The sequence below is a fragment of the Arachis ipaensis genome, chromosome B4 (genome assembly GCF_059453495.1).
Source record: "Arachis ipaensis isolate K30076 ecotype BB chromosome B4, ASM5945349v1, whole genome shotgun sequence".
NCBI classification, from domain to species: domain Eukaryota; kingdom Viridiplantae; phylum Streptophyta; class Magnoliopsida; order Fabales; family Fabaceae; genus Arachis; species Arachis ipaensis.
Window position 1 is genome coordinate 20,413,406 of NC_142439.1, and position 24,612 is coordinate 20,438,017.

General features: G+C 35.9%; 2 protein-coding genes across 2 annotated transcripts; both read right to left on the bottom strand.

The window, feature by feature from the left end:
* Positions 1-2,865: 2,865 nt before the first annotated feature.
* LOC107639072 (uncharacterized) lies at positions 2,866-4,518 on the bottom strand. The gene has a single exon (XM_021120930.2). It carries the CDS (start codon positions 4,330-4,332, stop codon positions 3,202-3,204), a length of 1,131 nt encoding a protein of 376 aa, XP_020976589.1. The 5' UTR covers positions 4,333-4,518; the 3' UTR covers positions 2,866-3,201.
* A 3,618-nt stretch (positions 4,519-8,136) lies between these two features.
* LOC107637660 (uncharacterized) lies at positions 8,137-10,424 on the bottom strand. Its single transcript, XM_088485344.1, has one exon. The coding sequence runs from the start codon at positions 10,362-10,364 to the stop codon at positions 9,213-9,215; it is 1,152 nt and encodes a 383-aa protein (XP_088341470.1). The 5' UTR covers positions 10,365-10,424; the 3' UTR covers positions 8,137-9,212.
* Positions 10,425-24,612: the final 14,188 nt, after the last annotated feature.

The following is a 24,612-nucleotide window of genomic DNA, read 5'->3' on the forward strand; positions in this document are numbered from 1 at the left end:
CTTATATCCTGCACCGATGCGTGCAATAGCATCAATCATTTACTAATAATAAGCTGAATCAACCGCATTAAATGGTACAAAGACATTCATCATCTATTTCGCAATAGCAATATCACACTTCACAATTTCTTTGCTTTAGAGAACACTTTTGATAGTTGGTTAAACTCCGGGTGTTGTTGTCGATGGAAAAAAGGATTGTAATCCTTTGACTTGTTTTCCTTTTCTAGAGCTAGGTGCTGGAACTCTGGATTTTTGTTGTTGTCGCATCTCATTATGTTCGATCTTGTCAAATTCTTTCAACTTCATTACAAGTATTATAACTTTCTACATATTGTTCTTGATTTTCCTTTTCTTGCTTTGAAGATCTTCAATGCTTTGATTGAATTGGTGTCTCACTATAGCTAGCACCTTTTGACATTACTTAATATCTCCTCTTTTTTCAACTAAATGAAGCTTAAACCGATGAATTCCTCCACCCCTAATAAACTTCTCACAATATATACATAATAGAATGATTTTTCTAGATTCCACAACTTGTTTACAATAGCCCCATACAGGATCAGTTTTTGCTCTATTGTTATTTTTTTGGGTTCCAATTGATGCATCAGGAGTTGATCCTTATTCTTGCAAGGATGGTGTTTCTGATGGTGTATTCATTGAAGCCATTCTAAAACAATATGGAATAGCAACGGCATAAAACAACATCTATTAGAAATTCACATAACATATTCCCTATGTAGCAATATAAATTCACAGTAATAACATAACACATCAACAAAAACAACCATAAACACTAATAATCAGAACAAAACATGAATCTGTCATTAACCTATATATGTTACACGGCCAAGAATCAACAAGTTATAATTAACAATATAACAAACAGATTCATAATCAACAATTTAACATCATTAATCAGTTACTCACTCACTTAATCAAATTAAAATCCAACTGAATAACTAAAACGACAGAGATAATGGATTTCACTTCATGAACGCAAAGAAGTGAGGAGACCAACATGTCCGATGAAGCAGACTCTGGCGAGGGGAAGGCAGCAGTGACAGAGAGGACGCGACAATGACGACAAGAGACGCGGAGCAAGGAGACGCGAAGAGGTCGGTTGCGTTGCGAGCCAAAGCCGCAACGGCATAGGGGAGCCACAGACGCAACATAGTCAACAACGCACCGGACAACAAGAAGCAACAGAGATGGCCGACAATCGTCAATTTTGGAGTGTGGAGTGAGATTGAGAGTAACTGAAAGACTATGGTGTGATGAGGTGAGAAAGAGAGCCTTCAAGCTCGAGGGGGAGGGGTAGCCGTTTAGGACATTAGGGTTACTAGGTTAGGTTTAGGTCTGTTCTTTTTTATTTAAAACGACCAAAACGACATCGTATTGGGTAAGGGAAAAAAAAAGTTTCAAACCGGTCAGGTTACACAAAACCACTGGTTTTCATCTAAACTAGACGGTTCAAACCAGTTCTCTTCAGTTCTTTCCCTTGTGCAATCGAACTGCTCAACCGGACCGGCTAGATGACCGGTTCACCAATTTTCCAGTTAGACCGGCCAGTCCGGTCCGGTTCTTACAACTATGATAGAAGTTCCCAACCTTTTATTTAACATTCAAAATTTATAGCTTCAATTTTTCTTTATAATCTATAGACTTCTATTCTATTGACCATACAATTGTAAGAAACGTAGTACATAAACGGATTCTTTTCTTCAAATTATTATTAGAACTAAAATTAGAACAATGACTGATAAAACCACATACAATGCATATAAAGTTATAAACTATGAATTAAGTTAAAAGAACGAGGCTTTGATTCTTGCATGCATAATGATATCATCATAAACCGCAACATTATTTAAATCAACAATATTAATGTGAATGTTTTCGTTGCAACCACTAAGAATCAATTCAGCCTGATAAATAGTTTCTCAGATTCCTTCTCGTGGAGTATTATATGTTTAAGACCTTTTCAACACACCTAAACAATTGCTTCAACATTAGATCTTTGGACAGCATAACCAGAATGACAAAACCCGTTGATATAATCAGTTTTCCTAGTAAAGAACAGCATTACCAGCTGCCCAGCGGTAGCAGAAGCCTTGCAGGAGTTTGTTCACCAGAAAATCCAGAGCGCCTCAATTCAGCAAGCATCGGCTTTGCTCAAGGCTTCTGCCTAAAATTGACACAGCGCAAAACTGCCTTAAGGTCAATACTCTATTTCCCAGTCTTCAAATTGACACAGCAGCAGAGACTCAAGTAACAACCAATGAATTAGCACAATCCTATGACTCCTCCAAGTAAGTCTATCAATCTAGAAAACCACCCTTATGAAGGAGTACTACTGAAGGCAAGTTGTCAGTCATAAAAGCATAACCAACGGAAAAATCCGAATCACTAAATCTCCAAGCAAGAATACTCCCTGTTGCTGCAAAACCAACTACATTTCATCCATGAGAACCCCAGAAAGATTAACGTTCCGGCTGATAAGAAGCACTTTAGACTTCTTTTGTCCTTCCCTAGCCATAGTGATGTTAAGATATGAATGCATGAACTCAATTCACACCTGAATTCGGAAGTCTCCCCATTATTTATCCTTGCTAATCATATTTTCTGTGTTGGACATAGTGTGAGGTTCAATATTGTCATAGAAAGAAAGACAGTTGACAAATGTATCAAGAATGTATTCTATGCTCAGTTGTTATATTTTTTTTCTCGATTTTTGGTGACCTACAACTTACTGGAAGTTTAACCATAGACGGTAGTAACTCAACATGAGCAATAAAAATATAAAATACAGTGCTAAAAGGCATTCAAGGTTATCCATCCCTGAAATTGTCTAATTAACGAGTCCAATCACCAAAACATAAGATGTGATATAATTATTCTTGATGGAATAACTGAACAAGAAATCTGAAAATTTTGGGGAAACTACGCCATTATAGATTAAACTTACATCCCCCTTTTAGAATAAATATCTTTCTTCGAAATACTTAAGCAACCAATAAAATGATTTCAACACATAATCAAGCATACCTGTTTAAATGGCACAGCAAACACAACTGTAATAGGACAATATAGAATTGCAACATCACTTGGCCATTTAAGTTGGAACAACGGCATAAAAGCGAGACTACCAATGCAATGCACCAAAAGACTCAGGGAGTAGACACATTCATTTCTCTTACATTCTTAAGCCAACTTACCCCGATACAACTTCAATAACTCATTGGCTTCCTTGTCATAACAATGGACAAACTTATCCAGGAACTCCAATTCATTATACCGAAATACAGTCCAGCTCAGCTTCTTAATCAGACCCTTCGACAGCAAAGCTCTAACAACAGAGCCCCTTGGAATAATTCGCTTTCTCAAGCTCATGGTCAACAGTGATGGACATCTGATAATGTCAGAAGATTTGCAGCCCAATGTGTTCACCAGAAAATCCATGACCGCCTCAATCTTACTGTCTGAAGTGCACATACAGAACGGGTGGGTTCTAAATGCTTTAGAAATATCATCCTCGGTCCAACCCCATTTTCTATATATACCTTTCTTTCTTTCCCATGTGGATTTGCTCAGATGTAACTTTATATGAACATATATAACAAATTGCAACTTGAGTGGATCAGTCTTCATCTCCTTCACTTCCTCCACTGCCCTCTTAAATCGCGTAGGACATACCTTAATTGTCTTGCCATAGTATTCTAACAACCTAACAATGTGTGATTCAGGAACACCCTCTTCTCTCAGCAGCTTGATATTAGGTTCAATACGTTTGGCAAAGACATGTAGAACACCTGAATAGCTTACAACAGTTTTCATGAGGTTGTGCTTACATTCAAACATGTTGTCAAGGAAATTGAAGCAGGGAATGATCTCATTATTCAAGCTTCTTTTGAGAATTTCAGGGGATGTTAATATGATGTTGTGAATGTCAGAGATAGAAAACCCTTTTGACTTGAAAAAATCAAACTTTGGCTGCAAAGTGTTCTCGGGTTTGACTGAAAGTAAGTCTGGAACAGTTCGAAGGACTTTCGAGATCATAGTTTGGGACAAACCTTGGTTCTTGAAGAACTCAATCACTGTGTCTGGTTTTTCACTTGTTTCTAACTTGAGGCGCTTGGAAATGGTGGTAGCGCGTTCTGGTGAGAACCCACAAGTATGAGTTAGGTAGAATGCAAAAGAGTTGTCTTTGGAGGCTGAAGAAGGAGACGAGGTTGAGATGAGTCTCGAAGCAAGCCATAGCCATGGATTGCTACCTAGCGAAGAAACCAGTTTTTGCGAGGCTGGAGAAATAATTTTGATGCGAATATGAAACATTGCGATTTGCGAGTGAAAGAATCAAGTGAACACAACACTAACTTGTTACCTGAATTACGGATGGGATCAAAATCAAATCAAACTGTTATGCATTCTGCACTAAAACCCTAGCCCTAATCTCTGTTCTCCTTGCTGATTTTGGCACGGCCCACTTAACTTTCTTATAGCAATTCAAATAAAACGTTCGAATAACACGGGTGGTAGACTTTAGCATTTATTTTACGCTAACTATTTATATTTTAAATAGATTAGTTTTAAAAAATATATTAACAATTTTTTTTAAAATAATAAATATGAATAAATTAATTTAAATTAAAATTTTTATTTTAATCATAAAAATTATTTTAAAAATAATATATTTACATCTAAAAAAATTTTATTAATAATTTTTTTTTAAAAAAATCAATCTATTTAAAATATAAATTTTTATAAATTTAATTGTTATTTTATTCTTATTTTATTGTGCATATGATTAGTAGTCTTTATAGAATTTTGATAATATTTTAAATTGAATTAATTTTTTGTAAATCTAAGTCCAAGACATTCTATTAGCCAATGAATGAATGAATTAATATATATAAAAGATAAAATTTAGATTTTTGACAAATACCCTGATTTTAAGAATATTATAATCAGAATATCTATATATAAGTTAAAATTGACATCACTTTTTTTTTCTATAATATCCTCTCCCTCGATAAGCTAAGAATTAATATATTATGAATTAAAATTTTATTTAAAAATTTATTGTTGACTGAATTGTTATAGATATAAGCCAGAATTTAAACTTACACTTACTTAAATAATAAAAAAACTAAAAGATGATTTTATTTATTAACAATTAAAATATCATAAAAAATAATATTATTTAATTATTAACCTATGAAATTTACATTGAATTGATGTAGAAATCATAATAATAACAAAAAAGTCATTATTTATATACCTAAACTCTTAAGATATTGACACCAAATAAATTTAGAAAAATATTCTTAAGTGAAAAAAATTTATATTTCTTTAGAATAATTGTTACCTGTGGTAGCACAAACAATTTTAACTATAAGTCTATTTTGTGCAATATTACAATTCGTCAATCCCAAAATATTTTAAGAAACATGAACAAAATATTGGATTTGTTTAGACATTTCTTCTTGAAGTGTTGTAAAGTATTAGGAGCTTCACATTCGTATTTTGTAAATTATCTATATTGACTTTGTAGTTGAACAAAATTTACAAATTTGATTTCATAGATGACTTGATTGGTATTGCATGCAAATTCTAAAGTGTTGCCTTGATAATAAATAGGATTAAGTACGATTTTGGTCCCTAAGGTATAGGCCAAAAAAAATTTTCGTCCCCAAACTTTTTTTTGCATATAAAATCGTCTTTTTTACCAAAATTTTAATTTTATTATCAAATTACTTCTAACTAAAAATTTATAAAAGAAAAAAAAATATAAAACGGATGAGAAGGGGAAGGGGAAGGGAATCATGGGGGGGGGGAAGTGGAGGGAAGAAAAAGGGGGAAGGGAAGGTGGGGAGAAGGGAATCACGCGAGGGGGGAAGGGAATCCGCCACGTTGTTGTTTTACTCATCTTCCTCTCGCCGGTTGCCGCTACCCGTCGCCGCTCGCCGCTACTCCTCGTCTCACGAGGGAGAAAGGAGACGCGAGCCTTGTCACCGTCGAAGAGATCGTGAAGAGAGAGAGAGAGAGAGAGAGAGAGAGAGAGAGAGAGAGAGAGAGAGAGAGAGAGAGAGAGAGAGAGAGAGAGAGAGAGAGAGAGAGAGAGAGGAAGAGGGGTGCCTCGTCGCCGTCGCACTCCGCCACTATCACCGATGCTTCTGGTTCTCGCCGCTGGTCCTCCTTAGGGTTCCCATTATGTTTCTAATTTGTTTTGCTTCTGCTTTTAATTTCTTATGATTCTGATTTTATTGTTCGTTATTTATTCTGCTTCTAATTTGATCTTTGATCTCTTTGTGTTTTGTTCTTCTGATTTTTTGTGTTCTGATTTCTTTGATCTTCTGATGCTTTACTAGTAGAGAAAAGAAGCTGCAATGCACACTATATTTCTCTGAGCTTTGTATATCTGAGAAAACAAAATCAATTTTTTGAGCTTTGTATTTTTTTATTCTATTTTTTATGTTTATTACATTAGTTGTGCTTCTGATTTTATTGTTGTTGTTGTTGGCGCTGTAATGAAGAAGAAGAAAAGGAAGAAGAGATGCTGCTGTGATGGGAAAGAAGAAAAAGAATAGAAACTGGGTATTTTGGTGAAGAAGGAGAAGGATATTTTGATCCGAAAGATAGCTTTAAAATTAAGTTAAACCTTAGGGACGATTTTGTATGGAAAAAAAAAAGTTGGGGACAAAAAAATTTTCGGCCAATACCTTAGGGACCAAAATCGTACTTAACTCTAGTAAGTATTTGCACAAATATTTCTAATTGTTTATGTGAAAAATTTTATATTAAATGAGAGTTCTTCTATCTCTTCAAACAACACTAGTTTATTCTCTTCATCATCAAAGAATGGATTTGCATCCTCTAAATTTTGGATTTTACTTGCGAGGGTAAAGTGTGATTCCTTACCTTTGCACGTTTTCTCTTGGTTCCACCTATGAAATAAATTGTAAGAAATCACACTTTATCCTTTTAAAATTCAAAACTTAAAGGATCCAAATTCTTAAAGAATGATAATAGAATATAGTACCTATAAATTAAATTAATATCTTGCATGATCAAAAATAAATATGATTTTATTTATTTAAATTATTATTTTTTTGAAAAATAGTGCCTTTTAAAATTAATTTATAATTTAATTTAAAAATACATAGAAAATATTTGTATATAAATAATCAAATTAGAGATAAATAGACTAAAAATTTTAGAAATTAAAATTTATTAATTTAGAAATGATTATATATAAATAATTTGAAAGGACTATTTTAAAATTTAAAAAATTTTTCAAAAATTGTTTTAAGATTTTTTAAACTCTTTAGGACTATTTTGTACTCTATCTTGGAGATAAATAGATTTATTTTAAAATCTTAGAGACAAAAATGTCTAATTTTAAAAACCTCAAGACTGGATAATTACTCAAAGTCATAATATGGTATTACCTTATCCTATCATCGTGCCTCATATGGTGTGTAATTTCTTGTACTTCCGTGGAGTATGAAGATTGAAGAACGTATTTTCTAATTTCTATTGATCATTTATAGCTCATTTTGTGCTTATCATGTATCATCACCATATTATAATGTAAAACCGAATATAAACTGGGCAGAAAGATACAAATGTATCATAGTCATTACTCATTAAAGTAAACAAAAATGAAAGGAAATGCATTGCACCGTTTAGACATGTCTCCAAGTTTAGGCACTCTTTCATTGTAGGCCTTATCTCCTAGTTAGCTCCTAAAATAAGTAATTTCTCTCCAAGCTCCATGTAAGTGCATCAACTTAAAACTTCAAATATTCATAGATATGTATCAAGAACGTGTGTCTTTTAGTACCCTTGAGGCCTTGAATATTCGGTTCAGCTTGAAACAACCTCAATGCTTATCAAATATTGAAATTTGTAGCATAACAGTCTTTTCAAGAATTGCTAATGTGCCTTGCTATTTCTCATGCATAAATTTATGTTATTAACATACAATGAAGAATGAGGAGAGAGAACCCTGGCAAGTATGTCGAACTCGAACAGGTGTTTCTAATTTGTTAACAAGATTTTTCAACACTTTTCAAACTAATGGAAACAGAATGAACCTACTTTTAATAGAAATGCTATTGGATTTAAACTAAGTAATGTGAAATTAGTAATTAGAAATTAGCATTTTAAGTGACAAGAACAAAGCTGCAACTTACAATTAGGAAAATGGAAAAGAAAACCAAATGACATATCATAAATAATCCTAAGTTGATAAAATATCTTCACCTCACTACTGAGAAGTCAACCCTCTGTTCACCTGATATCATTAACTCCTTCATTTGATACAACAGAAAACATAAGTCAGGGGTAGTTGTGGTGCTCTTAACTTCTTACGGTGTTAAGATATGGTTCTCAATAGAGATTAATTGTATGTTCTTAAAGCATATAAACTTAAAGTCCCATATTAGGCAAGCCTTATCCATATATCTAGGCTTGTTCATTCTTCCAACTCTTACAAAACAACAACAAATAACAGAAATGAAATAGATAAAGCAAAAAATAAAATAAATACTACACTTAAGAGATCTAGCCAAACTTAACAACAATCTTCTCCCACTAAGTGGGTTGGCTACAAGGACCAGATAAAACAGTAATACACAACCAAACTGAATTCTCGAGTTCTTGCAGAGAGAATTTTCAGCAAACCCACATTGTTGATGAAGGGGAAACCCATAGTGAACATGTATTTATGGTTAAATCTTGTCACTGTTCAAAGAAAGGTAGTTGACAAATGTAGAAAGAATGCATTCGTTACTTTGTTTTTTTTTTTTTACCTCCCTTTTTGAAATAGAACTCAATCGAAGGAATCAAATACAATGCATGTCACATTCTTCTCAATGGAAAATCTAAGATCTAAAACTGAAAGGAATATGAAAAGCATTCAATGTCATCCATTCTAGCTGTCTAACTCTAGAGGTTTACACAGGTTTATATCCATGAGAATTTCTTGCATCAATGAATTTACACAGGTTTCTCTATGTGGCATTACAGATTCTACTCCTTTCCTATTTCATAAAACAAGAAATACAAAAATGCTAAGCGAAGTGCACTTGTTAACATGCCACAACAAACACAAGCAACCAAGATGAGACTCTTAATATTTGAGGCATAAGAGGGTGATTACCATAACAGTGCACCAAAAAATCTTAGTGAGACGGAAGACAGCTTCATCATTAATCATTACATTCTTTTCTCTTATGGACTTGCTCTTTTCCTAAATTAGCTTGATACAACTTCAATAGATCGTCAGCTTCTTTCTCATGGCGGAAGATAAACTTATCCAAGAAGATCTTTTCATTGCACCTAAATATTGTACCCAAGCCCAGCTTCCTGCCCAGACCCTTAGACTGCAAAACTAGAATAACAGAACCCCTCGGAATAATCCGCCTTTTCAAACTCATGGACAACACCCAGGGATTACTAGATATAGAAGAAGCTGAATAACCCAATCCATTCACCAGATAATCCATCATTGCTTCAATCTTGTCATCCGAGATGACAAGACACCACGGATGGTTTCTAAATGCTGCAAAAATATTGCCATCGGTCCAACCCCACTTTCTATAAATACCTTTCCTTCTTGCCAATGAGGATTTTCCTACGGTTACATTCACATAAATAGCCACAACAAATTGAAACTTGAAGGGATCAAACTTCATCTCCTTAATTTCCTGCAATACCTCCTTAAACCTCTTAGGGTTTGCCTTCAATTGGCGAGGGCAGTATTCTATTAACCTAATAACATGTGAAATAGGAACTCCTGCTTCTCTAAGCAGCTTTATATTAGGTTCTACATATATTTTAAAGTCATAGAGAATACTGGAATTACGCATAACAGCTTTGATGAGCTTGTCCCTAGACGGAAACATGTCATCGAAGAAATCAAACGCGGGAGCTATCTGAACCTGCACGCTTCGGATGAGGATCAAAGGGTTATTAACAATGGTCTTGCATATATCAGAGGTAGAAAACCCTTTGGACTTAAAAAAATCGATTTTTGGCTGCAAAGATCTCTCGGGACTGGCTACGAGTAACTGTGGCATGGACTGGAGGACTCTGAACAGTGTCGTTTGGGATAAACCAATGTTCCTGAAGAACGCAATCACTGTGTCTGGCCTTTCGCTTGTTTTGAAGCTAAAGCGTTTGGAAACGGAAACTGCACGTTCTGGTGAGAACCCGCAATTTCCAACGAGGTATGAGACAGTGAAAGAGTTGCCTTTGGGTCTTGAAGAAGAAGAACGGGTTGAGAAGAGTCTCAAAGAAAGCCATGGCCATGGATTGTTGATGGAAGCAAAGTGTTTGGGTAGAATGAGAAGTCGAGACATTAGAGTGATGTAATCAGGAAAACCCTAGCCCTGTTCGTCCCTCTGGAAGACTGGAACTGAAAGTTTAAAGTTTAGAGCCGCGAACTATCGATTAGAATTCACTAAAAAATTATATTTTTTTATTTTAAAATAAATAAAAAAAATGAGTTAAACTCTTTTAAAATTTTTTATTTTTATTTTTTTAATTTATAAATTAAATTAACAGAAATTTAATTTTAAAATTAATTTTCACACTAATTTAACTTAACATATCAAATATAAAAAATATTCTTATTTAAATAAATAAATATTTAATAAAATAATTTTATTAAACATAAAATTGTAAAAAAAAAATTAACTCATATAAAAATTATTTTAAATAAAAAATTGAATTTTATTCTGTTAGGTAATATTTATTTTGAGGTACTGAGACAGAAATTCAAAGATTAAAAATCAGTATCATTTTTATTGGTCCAAAAATTAGTACTAAAATTTCAGTTTTCATTTTTAAAATTTTAATATTTCAATACCTCCAAAAATAAAGACACAGGACACTAAAAATTTGGGGCCAAAGAATGATATTTTAACAAATAATTTTTTCCAAAATACCCTTATCCAATTTTTCACCTTCCTGATTTTAGCCAAACCCAGAAAATCTCTTCCTTATTTGTTATTCTCTTCCCTTTTTTGCTGCTCGAAGAACGACTAACAGCGTCGTTGTTGCGCGTTGTTGCCAGTTGACACTCTCTTCCTTTTCGAATTCTTTCCTCTCCTCTTTTCGAGATTCTGTTTCTGTTTTTGTAAGTATTCCTCTTGTGACTCATGAATCGCCATCCTTTCCTTTTCGAATTCTTCCCTTTCCTATTTTTGAAATTCTATTTTTGTTTTTGTGAGTATTCCTCATGTGACTCGTGAACTGCCATCCAGGAGGCCTGGGTCTAGGGTTTGGGGACGTTGAGGAGAAAGTTTTGAGAGAATGGAGAGGGATTCTAATTGTTAGGCTGCTGGGCGTCAATGACGGTTGAAGTCCTGCATTGTTATGGCGATGGCTTGTGGTTGTGGGGTTACGAAAGAGATGAAGAGGAGTGTGAGAGCATGCAGTGATTTCTTCCATTGTGGTTGCTATTGCAGGATGTGTGGGTTGATTTCATTGTTTTGAAAGTTGGGGTTGGTTTTGATGATGTTGAAGAAGAAGAGGAATTAGGTGGGTTTAATTAATAAAGGTATTTAAGTAATTTTATTTGTTTTAGTCCAATATTTATTTTAAAACAGATAGAATATTGAGTCATAATTTAGTTTTGTACACTTTATTTTAAACATAATACAAAAATTTAATTTAGTTTTTGTCTTTCAATCTTTGTCTTTCAGTTTCTGTCTCTCTTCTAAACACTATCTTAGTATATTAAAGTCATTTCAAATCATGGAATTGACTTTCAAATAAAGATAAATTCTTTTCTTAAAAAAATAGAATTCTTTTCTTACACTCAAATACTTTTCAAACAAGTTCAAACTGTGACGGCAAAAAACTCTAAACAACCTCTCACCGCTATTTCGAAAGATGGCTAGTCCCTCAATAAAAAAAATATCATTTTCATCCTTTAATCTTAATTTTTGTAAAACTGATTAGTCTTAATCAATACTTTTTCTGTTTTAATAGAATAAATCTACATGGCATGTTAAATTGTTGATTTATCTGTTAAGAACTAATTAAGATTGACAAATTTTTTTGTTAGGAGTCATGTTGTCCTTTAGAAGTAATTATCTTTCTGTTATTTTTTTGTTGTTATTTTAAATACCAATGTTCTGAAAACCGGTTCGAATTGGCCGGTCGAATCGTGAACCGAACCAAAAAACGAATCGGTTAATAATCAAAACCGCAAAATCCAAAAATCAAAGTTGAACCGACGAACCGGCCGGTAACCGGTCGGTCGAACCGAACCGTGACCGGGCCGGTTTTTTGGATGGCAACAAAACGCTGCCGTTTTTAGTTGCTGAATCCCTAAATATCCAAAATCCTGAGATCCCTAATTGCCTTCCCTTCTCTGCTTCAGCCTTCACTCCTTCAGTGCTTCTCAGTTCTCATTCATCGAGCAGGTTTCACTGAGCTGCTTCCAAGTTCCAACGCCTGACTCAGTCACTGTCACACCGTCACACGGGTCGAGCCACCGCCGTCGAGCCACCGCAGAGCCATTCGAGAACTGAGAAGTGAGAAAGCTTCACTCTCACACAGGTCGAGCCACCGCAGCAGCCGTCGCGAACTGAGAAGGTACCTTCGCTGTCTCCCACCGCCTCATTCTCACTCTCCCTGTTGCATGTTCTGTTGAAGCCTTGAAGGTGCCTTCGCTGTTTCCCACTCTCCCTGTTTTATTTTTCTTTGAACTGTGTATTGTGAAACTGTGAACTGATTCAAGATTCAACTGATTGGAGGGAGCTAAACTGTACTGTGATTATTGATTAGTGATTACTGAAACTGAACTGTGATTCAACATGATGAACACCGAAACTGTATTGGATTGTATTATTATTGCTCTGTTGTGTCTGTTCTGAAACTGATTAGTGATTTTCTGAATGTGAAATCAATCAAAGAAATTGATTTTGTGTTGTCGAAATTATTGCTAAAATGGGTTTGTTACTCTGCTGTTGCTGTTTTTTAATTTATGAGTATACTATTTTTGAATTTTTGTTGATAGATTTATTGATTTCAGAGTTTAGGGTGATTATTTGTTGCTGTGTTTTAATTTTAAACCAAATTGATGCTTTCAAAAAATTAACAAACAGCATATGTCCCATGTTATTGAATTAGAGCAAGGAAATCATGAAGATGATGCTGTTGTTTGAGGTCTTGGGAGTGCTGTTGATGATGGTAGTGTATTTCTCTTACGCAGAAGACAGTGGTTCAAGCCACTCTCATTTCTAATATTTTTTAATTCATTCTTTAACTGCAAAATTTGGTTTCTGATGCTTTTTAATGCTAAATTTGATTGATTCTGTGGATATTTAGACACCCTTTTGTTTATGATTCATGGAATTGAGAATTGGATTGTTTGGTACTGCTCTATCTGTATACTTGTTCTATGTCTTGGTGTTGAGTCTTACAAATATTCTCAATTACTTACAGCTGTGGTTTCCTTCTTGAATGAAATTTTATTTTTCCAAAAAAAATCATAGAGGATTAGGATTGTGGATTTTTTAATTGAGTGATGAATGTAAAGCTGAAGATGATGATGACAAAAGTGCTTGGAAACATATATTTTAAGAGAGTTTAAAAAAATTTTTGAGTTTGTAAATTGATAAGATCATATAGTTTTAGTGTGTTTATGTATATTTTATTTATTATTTTATTATAAAACGGTTTTTTTCAGTTAAACCATGGTCGAACCGGTTGAACCTGAAAACCAGTAAACCAGTAACCAGAACGGTTCGATGACCGATTTGGTTTTCAAAACTTTGTTAAATACATTGACTAAATTTATTATGTAAAACTAAGAAATATTAGTGATTTTTAAATTGTTTCTACTTATAAAATTTAAATGGATGATATATTAGTGATTAACGAGTCACATAAACAAGAAAGATGTCATTAATAGGGGGACTAACCAATTTCATGAAATTAAATATCAAGGATCGAAATATTTTTTTTTTAATTAGAAGTCTCGTAGTCTTTCGAAAAAATTATCAAAAATCGGAATGAGTATTCACTCAGTTTAATTTAAATAAAAAATAAAAATAAACAAAAAATTTATTACATAAAAATTATGTATAAAAAAATCAGTTATGAAATTAATATTTTATACCATATTAGATCAATTGTATAAAACTCTATGAATTAAAAAAATTGATATTTTTTATCTTTGAAATTTGGTAAAAGTTTTAAAAATATTTCTAAGTTTTATTTTGTTTCAATTTTGTCCCAAAAGTTTTCTATTTGCATCAAATATACCCTTGATGGCTAAATTTTCAAAAAATTTAAGACTAATCTAACAATAATGTATAAAAATTATACTTGATTTGCTTGTATTGAGGATTGTTCTTGTAAAATTATTGTTGAATTGGTCTTAAATTTTTTGAAAAATTAGCCGTGAGGGGTATATTTGATGCAAATCGAAAACTTTCGGAACAAAATTGAAACAAAATAAAATTTAAGGATATTTTTAAAACTTTTAACAAACTTCAAGGACAAAAAGTATACTTTACCCAATTATTTATCGTAATAAATTTTAATATTTTTTAATAATTTTAATTTTTTACGACAAATAATTATTTAATTTATTTTTTAATTTTGTTCTTAATAAAAAATAAATTCACTTGGAAAAAAATAATGTGATTAAGAATAAAATTAAAAAAATATTTGAATAATTATCTACCGTAAAAATTTGATATTATTGAAAAATAAAATTAAAAATAAAGTTTAACTAAATTAAACATTAAAGAATTTCAATACATTAGAGACGAAAAGTACAATTTATACTTTATTGTGTATATATCATTTTTTTTCTTTTTCGCAAGTTCATGTACTAGTTATTCTACAAACTTTTCATGATGAGTAAAAATCTTTAAGAGTAAAATTATAAAAAAATAAATTTATTTCTATATATCGTTTTTGTGTCCAACGTTTTCGTCTTATCTAAGTCTCTAACGTTTAAAAATTGTCTCAATTTTGTCCCGCCGTCAATTTTGCTAACAGATCCCTAACGGCAGAACAACATTGAGCCACTTTTGAAACGTTAGGAATTTAAATAGGACGATTTAAACGTTATGGACAATTTTGAGACTTATCCCAAATGTCTGGGACGAAAACGATACTTTACTCTTATTTTTAAATACTCTTTGTTAAATAAAGGAATGATAATTTTTATTAATCAAGTAAATTTTAATGTTTTATTTTGTTATGTTTTATACTTTTATATGAGTGATTAAGATTTAAAATGATAGTCAGTTAATCAGGTTAATTATATTTTTACAAAGTTTTCAAATGAGTTAAATTTATTTTTCAAAAAAAAAAAAAAAACTCATCATTCGCTACTTTATTTATGAAGATAATTAAAAAATGAATTATAATTTTTAATTAATATATTTTATTTATTATCTCTAATGAGTCATTTTTTTAAAGAGTGTTGCATTTTTTATTTTACATTTACCAGAAAAATTAGACACCAATAAATTATAGATATATAGTTTAATAATAAGTGAATTTTCAAAATAATATTATATATAAGGGTAAAGTATACTTTTTGTCCTTCAAGTTTGTTAAAAGTTTTTAAAATATCCTTAAATTTTATTTTATTTCAATTTTGTTCCGAAGGTTTTCAATTTGTATCAAATATACCCCTGACGGCTAATTTTTCAAAAAATTTAAGACCAATTCAACAATAATTTTACAAGAACAATCCTCAATACAAGCAAATCAAGTATAATTTTTATACATTATTGTTAGATTAGTCTTAAATTTTTTGAAAATTTAGCCATCAAGGGTATATTTGATGCAAATAGAAAATTTTTGGGACAAAATTGAAACAAAATAAAACTTAAGAATATTTTTAAAACTTTTACCAAACTTCAAGGACAAAAAATATACTTTATCCTAAATAATTTTAATAAATTTTAATCTTTTTTTCAATAATTTTAATAAATTAAGTAATTATTTGTCTTAAAAAATTGAAATGATTGAAGAGAAAATTAAAATTTATTACGAAAAATAATTTTAATAAATTTTAATCTTTCTTCAATATTTTAATTTTTTTACAACAAATAATTACTTAATTTATTTTATAATTTTGCTCTTAATAAAAACTAAATTCACTTAGAAAAAATTAATGTGATTAAGAATAAAATTAAAAAATAATTAAATAATTATCTACTGTAAAAATTTGATGTTATTGAAGAATAAAATTAAAAATAAAGTTTAGCTAAATTAAATATTTAAGAATTTTGATACATTAGAGATAAAAGGTACAATTTATACTTTATTGTATATGTATCATTTTTTTTCTTTTTCGCAAATTTATATACTAGTCATTTTACAAATATTTTATGATGGGTAAAAATTTTTAGGAGTAAAATTATAAAACAAAAATTATTCAGAATGAAAGTAATGTGATTAAGTATAATTTACTTAGATGTGATTAAAAAAATTAAATAATTATGTGCCGTAAAAAATTGATATTATTGAAGGATTAAATTAAAATTTATTTCTACGTATCATTTTTGTCCCAACGTTTTCATCCTATTTAAGTCCCTAACGTTTCAAAATCGTCTCAATTTTGTCCCATCGTCAATTCTGTTAACAGGTCCCTAGCGGCAGGACAACATTGAGCCAATTTTAAAACGTTAGGGACTTAAATAGGACGATTTAAATGCTATGGACAACTTTGGGACTTACCCCAAATATTGGGGACAAAAACGATACTTTAATTCAAATTTACTACTCCAATACTTGGTCTCAATTTAATTAAAATTTCATATTATTTTTAATTATTCTATTAAGATAGTATTCAAATGACAAAATTTTATTAATTTTCTATTAAAGTAATACCATTTTTCTAAAGGAAGATATATTTTATTTCGTTTATCAATTTCAATACAAATTTCATTCTGTTTCGGCCCAGCCCAATAGCGAATCGGGCCTGGATACTAAATCGACGACCCGACGAATCTCCCAACCCGCGGATCCCCTCCTTTCCAGCCTGACTACAGCACCTGCACAGCTGGAAGGAAGCTTCCAGGAAGGAGGATCTACTCCTATGGGCCTCCCTCTAGCACAGACTACATAAAGGGAGGGCCCTACCCCTCCCCCAGGTACGTCACCTACTCTAACCCTAATAGCCGCCTCTGGTACGGACACTAACTTGAGCGTCGGAGTCCTTGCAGGTGGCCCCCCTCTGCTCCTTCACATTCTGTCAACTCCGAAGAGCCTCGTCCGTCTCACCCTCAGGGCTCATCCAGGCCAAGCATCCAGCGACCCACCTAACCTCCACATCCACTGGACCAGACCCGTTCCGGACCTGAGCCACCGAACATTGGCGCCATCTGTGGGGATGGATTTCTTATTAGGCCCGATGGACGAGCACGAGAAGGAGGAAGCTCATGAAGAGGAGGGAACCCACTTGATGAGTGGGTTAGCCTCCGTAGCATCCTCCCGCGGATACACGAGAACACGTTCTTGCAAAGATGACCTGCTCTCCAACTCTCATGAGAGACGCCCGTTCGGGGGCACGGGTGACGATAATGCCAGAATCATGTAAGAGCTACGCCACCAGGTTCAGAACCTTGAAAAGGAGTTAGCAGCAAAGGATCGCTACCGTCCTAACCCAAGTCCCTCCCACACCCAATCTCTTCCAAGGAGGTCAGAGGCTCGGGGAAGAAGCCCTCGAAGAGATAATAGGCACCGAACAAATGCCCGGTCCCAGACGACCCAGGACGGGTTAGAAGGACATGAGGAGACTCACAGAGAGAGATCGAGAAGAGGACGAGAACCCATCATCATGGGAGCTACCCCTTTACACTCCTCCATCCTCAAAGTTCGGCTACCGAAACACTTCGACAAGCCGACGGACATAAGGTATGATGGTACCCAGGACCCCCAGGACCACCTTACGGCCTTTGAGGCCAGAATGAACCTTGAAGGCGTTGGTCACGATGCAGTGAGGTGTCATGCTTTCCCTGTGATGTTGGCAGGCCCTGCGATCCGATGGTTCAACGCGCTCCCGCAAGGGTCCATCACGGCCTTCTCGGATATAACTCGTAGCTTTTTAGTCTAATTCACCACGCATATCGCCAAGGCCAAGCACCTGGTTAACCTCCTGGGGGTCACCTAAAAAGCCGGAGAACCAACCAAGAAATTTCTTGACAGATTCAACAACGAGTGCCTAGAGATTGACGGCTTGACCGACTCAGTCGCCAGCCTCTCTCTGACGAACGGTCTGCTAAACGAAGATTTCAGGAAGCACCTTACTACCAAGCCCGTATGGACCATGCAAGAGATCCAGAACATGGAAAGGGAATACATAAATGATGAGAAGGTCAGCCAGGTGGTGGCAGCCAATAAACCGTAGCTCACTAACCCCCCTCCCACCGTCAGCCCGGGCCCGGGGAGAGAATGAAAGGACCCACCAAGGAGGGGGGATCAGGAAAACCCTTCAAGCCTTCCCCCGCATGGGAAAGTTCATGAACTACACCCCCTTACGGCCCCTACGTCGAGGTCTACCAACAAATCGCGGACAAAGGCATCCTGTCAAAGCCCCGTCAACTAAAAGATAGAACAAGCGGGAACAAGAACCTATACTGCGACTACCACAAGGGATTTGGCCACAAAACTCAGGATTGCTTCGACCTAAAAGACGCCTTGGAACAAGCCATTCGCAAAGGTAAACTGACTGAGTTTCCCCAGTTCATAAGGGAGCCCAGGAGGAGGGAGCGTGAGCGCTCCGATGAGGGCCGGGTCTGGGCCGTGAAGCCGAGACCAGGGCCTATCGACGGCGCCAACAACGCCCTCACCGTTGTTAACGTCGTAGTTGGGAGAGACGCGCCCCCCAAGTCAAGGTCGGCGACCAAAAAGGACGCCAAAGTCCTAGCCGTATCATTGGGAAGCCGCCGGACCTCAGCCAGGGAATCCCCGAGGATATCCTTCGAACCAGAAGACCAATGGTTCCACGACACCTCGAAAAATCCCCTTATGGTGATCATGGCAAGAATCGGGACCGGCCTGGTCAAGTGGATCCTCGTAGACACAGGAGCTTACTCGAATATCATGTTCAGGAATGTGTTCGATGCCCTGGGATTCAGAGAGACCAACCTAAAAACCCATCAGCACGGGGTCGTCGGCCTAGGAGACAACTTCATAAAGCCTGACGGGATAGTTACCCTCCCGGTTTGTATTGGCGGAGTAGAAGGAAAAAGTCGGTAATGGCGGAGTTCGTTGTCTTAAGGGACTCTACAGCTTACAATGTCATCCTAGGGGAAAACAATTAACGAATTCTCCGCTGTGATAAGCACCAAGTTTTTTACTATGAAGTTCGTTGCATACGACGGGTCCATCGGATCCATCAGGGGAGATTTAGAAACGGCAGTCGCATGCGACAACGCCAGTCTCTCGCTGAGAAAGAAATCAAAGGAAGCATCTAGGATTTTCTTGGCCGACTTAGATGCCAGAGTAGATAACAAGCCAAGGCCTGAACCCCGGGGGGACTTAGAGAAATTTCGAGTCGGGAACACGGAGGACAAATTCTCCTTTGTGAATAGGAACTTCCCTCACAACTCGAAAGAACCCCTCATGGAGGTCATAAAGGCAAACGGCGACCTATTTGCCTGGACCCTAGCCAACATGCCAGGGGTGGACCCTAAATTCATGTGTCATCGCTTCGAGGTAAAAACAGATGTCAAGCTTGTAGCTCAGAGACGAAGGAAAATGTCCCAAGAGAGAGCTAACGAGGTGGCCAAACAGACGGCCAGCCTGTTAGAAGATGGTTTCATCAGGGAGCTTGAGTACTCGATGTGGTTGTCGAATGTAGTCCTCGTCAAAAAAGCCAGCGAAAAATGGAGAATGTGTATCGATTACTCGGACCTCAACAAATTGTGTCCCAATGACTCCTTTCCTCTCCCAAACATCGATGCCTTAGTTAATGCGGCGGCAGGATATCGGTTCCTGAGCTTCATGGATGCATATTTTGGATATAATCAGATACCGATGCACCGACCTGATAAGGAGAAGACGGCGTTCATAACGCCGGGAGGCACCTACTGCTACATGGTAATGCCATTCGGACTGAAGAACGCCGGAGCAACCTACCAGAGGCTGATGAACAAAGTTTTCAGTGATCTCATCAGAAGGTCGGTAGAGGTCTATGTCGACGACATTTTGGTAAAGACTTGCGAGCCAGAGGACCTAGTCGGCGACCTAGAGGCCGTTTTCAAATCACTTCGTAAGCACAATATGAGGCTCAACCCCCTCAAATGTGCCTTTGTCATGGTGGCCGACAAGTTTGATAAACCACTATTTTATGATATATTTTGGACTGAATTGAGTGGGTTTTGTCAACTATTCTCACACTTATTCATGTAAATTGCATGTTATTCATTTCTTTCCTAATTTTGTGCTATGGTTGAAAACATGCTTCCTAAGCCTTAAAATTGTAAATTTTTAATTCTCCTTCATTATCATTCGATGCCGTGATGTGTTTTTGAAGTGTTTTTAGGTTTACAGGACATGAATGGCTTAAAGGATGAAGATGAGGCATGTTAAAGTGGAAGGAACACAAGAAACTAAAGAGCTGAGAAGTGAGGAGCGAGTGCACGCATGGCTGACGCGTGCGCGTGATTTGGAGCGTCTTATAGCGACGCGTACGCATGACCAGCGCAGAAGTTCAGCAACGCGTACACGTGACAGAGCGTCATGTGCTGCACTTAACAGAACTCGCTGGGGGCTATTTCTGGGCTGATTTGGACCCAAGTTCAAACTCGAAAACACAGACTAGAGCCAGGGGTGGAGCTGAGACTGAACACACTTCACTTTTCACTTAGTTTTTAGTTTTAGTTTTGAATTCTAGAGAGAGAAACAACTACTTTTCTCTAGGGTTTGATGTTCTTAGTTTGGTTTTGAATTGGATCTTGAGAGAGCTACTACTACCTTCCATTGGAGTCAATTTCCTTCTAATTTTCTCTTCCAATTTTCCTATTACTCTTTTCCTTTTGTTTATTTTGCATTCACGTTTGGATCTTGTCACTTTTGATTATTATTAATGCATTGATGTATTTTCATATTTATTTTTATTGCTTGTTTGATTCGTATTGATTTTGTCCGTGCCAATTTTAATTCGATTAATTTCTCAGAATTTTACCATGTCTTTTATTTACTCCTATTATATGTTATTAAAAATGACATTCATGTTAACGACTTAAAGCTCCCAACTTAGCTTAGGGGTTGATTAATTGGGATCCCTTGAGTTGTGATACTCAAGTGTTGATCTGTAATTGGGAATTGCTGGCTAACTCAATTTTCACCAACTCTAGTCCTTCCCTATGAAGTGACTAGGACTTGTGAATCAGAGTTAGTGACAATCACTTGACTTTTCTTCAATTGTTAGAGGACAACTAAGTGGAAGCAATGAAACTTTACTATCATACTTGGGAAAGACAACAAGGATAGAACCCCAATTATCTCCCCTAACCAAGGCCTTTTATTTCAAATAAATAACATCTCTTGTTAATTGCTCATTGCGTTAATTTCTAGTTATTTATTTTTCCATTCTCAAACTAAAAAAATATCCAGAAAAATCCTGATCAATAATTTGCATCATTGTGTCAACTCTTTGGGAAACGATCCGGGATTCTACTCCTGGTATTTATTCTTAACTGTGGCACATTTTTAAATTGATAGTGGAAATTTTGTCAGTCAAGACTGTACCTGCAACGCTATTTTTATCAACAATTCTTAATTGGCGTTTTTTCACCCATCAATTTTTGGCGCCGTTGTCGGGGAGTTGCAAATTGTTCCTTATTATTGGTTATTGTAAATATATTTGCCTTTTCGTTTCTTTGATAGTTGTTTCTAGTTCTAGGAGTTTATTTTCATTATTTCTTATTAGTTTTTGTTTTTATTTTCTCTTGCTACTATGAATTCTCACCCTTTGGCTATGAGTTTGGTTCAAATTATGTTGTAGGAATGGAAGCTACAATGAGAAAAATATCAAGGATGGGACAATCAAAGGTGGGAGGAGCCTCAAGCTTATGGACAACCCTCTTGGCAATAACCTCCACCAACATACTATGAGGAACAACCATTTCGTGATGCATACCAAGACAATGGTTATAGTGGACCTCTTTGTGACAATCAACAACCACCACCATATATGAACCCCCTCTTCAACATAGCTTTGAACCACCATACTCAGAAGCCTCTTCCCACTATTCACCTCCATATGACCCTAACCTTTATCCACCACACCAACCACCATATAAACCGTATGAACCTTACATAGAACCACAACCTCAATAGACACCATCTCCATATCCTTATCAAGAAGAACCACCTTCGTATTATGAGCCATTTCTCCCAACAAATGAACCCTCCTATCCACCCCAAGCTCCCATAGATGATACCTTTAGTGTTATTTGCCAAGGGCAAAGAGAGCTTCAAACCACACTTACCTCTACCCTCACTGGTCTCACCTCTACTCTCCAAGCTCTTATATCCCGTGTGGATCCACCCTCTACCCCCAATACTCAACCCTCGAGCTCTGGTGCACTTTTTTTTTCACCCATATCCATCAATCCAAGAGCAATACGATCCCAATTATGTAACACGGAACAAGAGAGAAGGGATCGTCTTAGGGACTTAATGGATCGGGTTCACGCATCCATATTTCAAGAGAAGCAAGAGAAAGCCCAAAAGGTAGAGGTAGGAGAGACCCTTGAAGATGTAAGAATAGTTGAAGAATTAGGGGAGGTTGAATAAGAGGGAAGTTCCATCATTGAAGACAACTGTACACCAAGTGACTATAGGAATCTTGTTGAAGCTTCTTCCATCGGATGTAAGACCAATGTTGAGAAGGAATGTATACACCCTCCAACACATGACTTGATCAATGAGGAAGAGTTGGAAGAAGTTAACAAGAAAGTGGGAATTGAAAAAAGTTGTCAAGAGGTGGAAGTCATCAAGGAGGAGTTAGATTTTGTACTAGAGCAAGTGGAGAACGTCGAAATATTTGAAGAAGAAGAAGTGGTTGAAGATTTAGGAGATGCAAAACCTCCTTGGAAATCTCACATCATAGAGCCTCCTTCCAAGACGTTTGAATTTGATGTTGAGGAGGGTGTATGTGCAAGCTCCAAGGCATATCATGGTTGAAGACTTTGAGGAGGTTGATCATGAGATGGATTCAATAATTGATGAGTTTTTATCTACAATTGAATCCTCTCCCATTGGACTTGAGGAAGAGGTTGATGTTGAAGAAGATTGTCAAGAGGTGGAGATCATCAAAGAGGAGTCCAAGAGAATGAAGCATACATTGGCAGAGCCGCCACCGGAGACACCTCTTCCGAAGCCATCACCATCCGTCCTATCATTCAAGTGGGTAAATCTCTACTCTTTAAGCTTTAATTTCTTGCTTGCATATGGTCTACTTGAGATAGAAGGACAACCTAGAGCTATCTGTGGTTTTAAGAGTAAAAGGGGGATGGTTAGTGTTTGGCAACACAATCCTAGGTTCGTTATGGTTGGATGTTCAAGGTCTAAGTGCAATGGTTGGTATAGTTCTCAATTGATTGGGTCTAGGAAGTTGTTGGGATGCTTCATTGAGAATTCGGATTGCTTGCCACCCGGTTGCAATAATGATGATCAACTTAAAGACGGGTGTAGAAACAAGATTTGGGATCCCGACATACAAGAGGATCAACTTTGGTAACTCAAAGCTTGTGAAGAACTTCATCAAGGCTTGGTGAATTCACTTGGAAATGTTGGAGCTTATTGGAAGTCCAAACGTTGGTGGAATTTTCAAGATGAGTTCAAGCACAAGCCACCATGACAAGGAGCTCACCAAATGTCCAACTTAAGGACTTTAACTAAAAGTGCTAGGTGGGAGACACCCCACCATGGTAAATTCTTTCTAATTTTCCTTTTGTTTATATTAGTAATAAGTTAAATTTTCATTTTTAGTTATGTTTATTTAGTTTAATTTATGGTTTAATTGTTTATTAATTTCTGGCATTGCTAAAACGAAAAAAAATACCACGTGTGCGCATGGCAGACGCGCACGCGTGGAACCTCATAAAATGGACCATGAGAAAACAGTGCTGGGACGATGCGAGCGCGCGGCCTGGACAGAGAGTTGTGCTAGGACCACGCTGGTTGCTAGGCACATAGCCAACCCCACGCGTACGCATCATTTGTGTTCTTTACCACCCACGCATAGGCGTGCACGACGCATGCGCGTCGACTCAAAATTTTGATTGTCCAGTACTCCAAACAGAGAGTTGGGCTGCCACTGTGCGAGTGTTGTGCACGGAGTACAATTCACTTCCACGCGTACGCGTGACCGACGCGTACGTGTCAACCCCTTATTCTGCAATCCACGCGCACGCGTGGACGACGTTTACGCGTCGCGTGATCTTTTATTTTCTTTCACTTTCTTCTCTCCTTTTTTCTTCTTTCTTCTCTTGTTCTTCTTTCTTTCTACCTTCCTTCTTCTTCATTCCTTTCCCTTCTCCTCTTTATTCTCCCTCATTTATTACATTTACATACTTCATTTATTGCATTTTAACTTTGTTGCTTGTTCTTATT

Excerpts from the sequence above, each read along its gene's own strand:
- LOC107639072 (XM_021120930.2), bottom strand. The coding sequence starts at position 4,332 with ATGTTTCATATTCGCATCAAAATTATTTCTCCAGCCTCGCAAAAACTG.
- LOC107637660 (XM_088485344.1), bottom strand. The coding sequence starts at position 10,364 with ATGTCTCGACTTCTCATTCTACCCAAACACTTTGCTTCCATCAACAAT.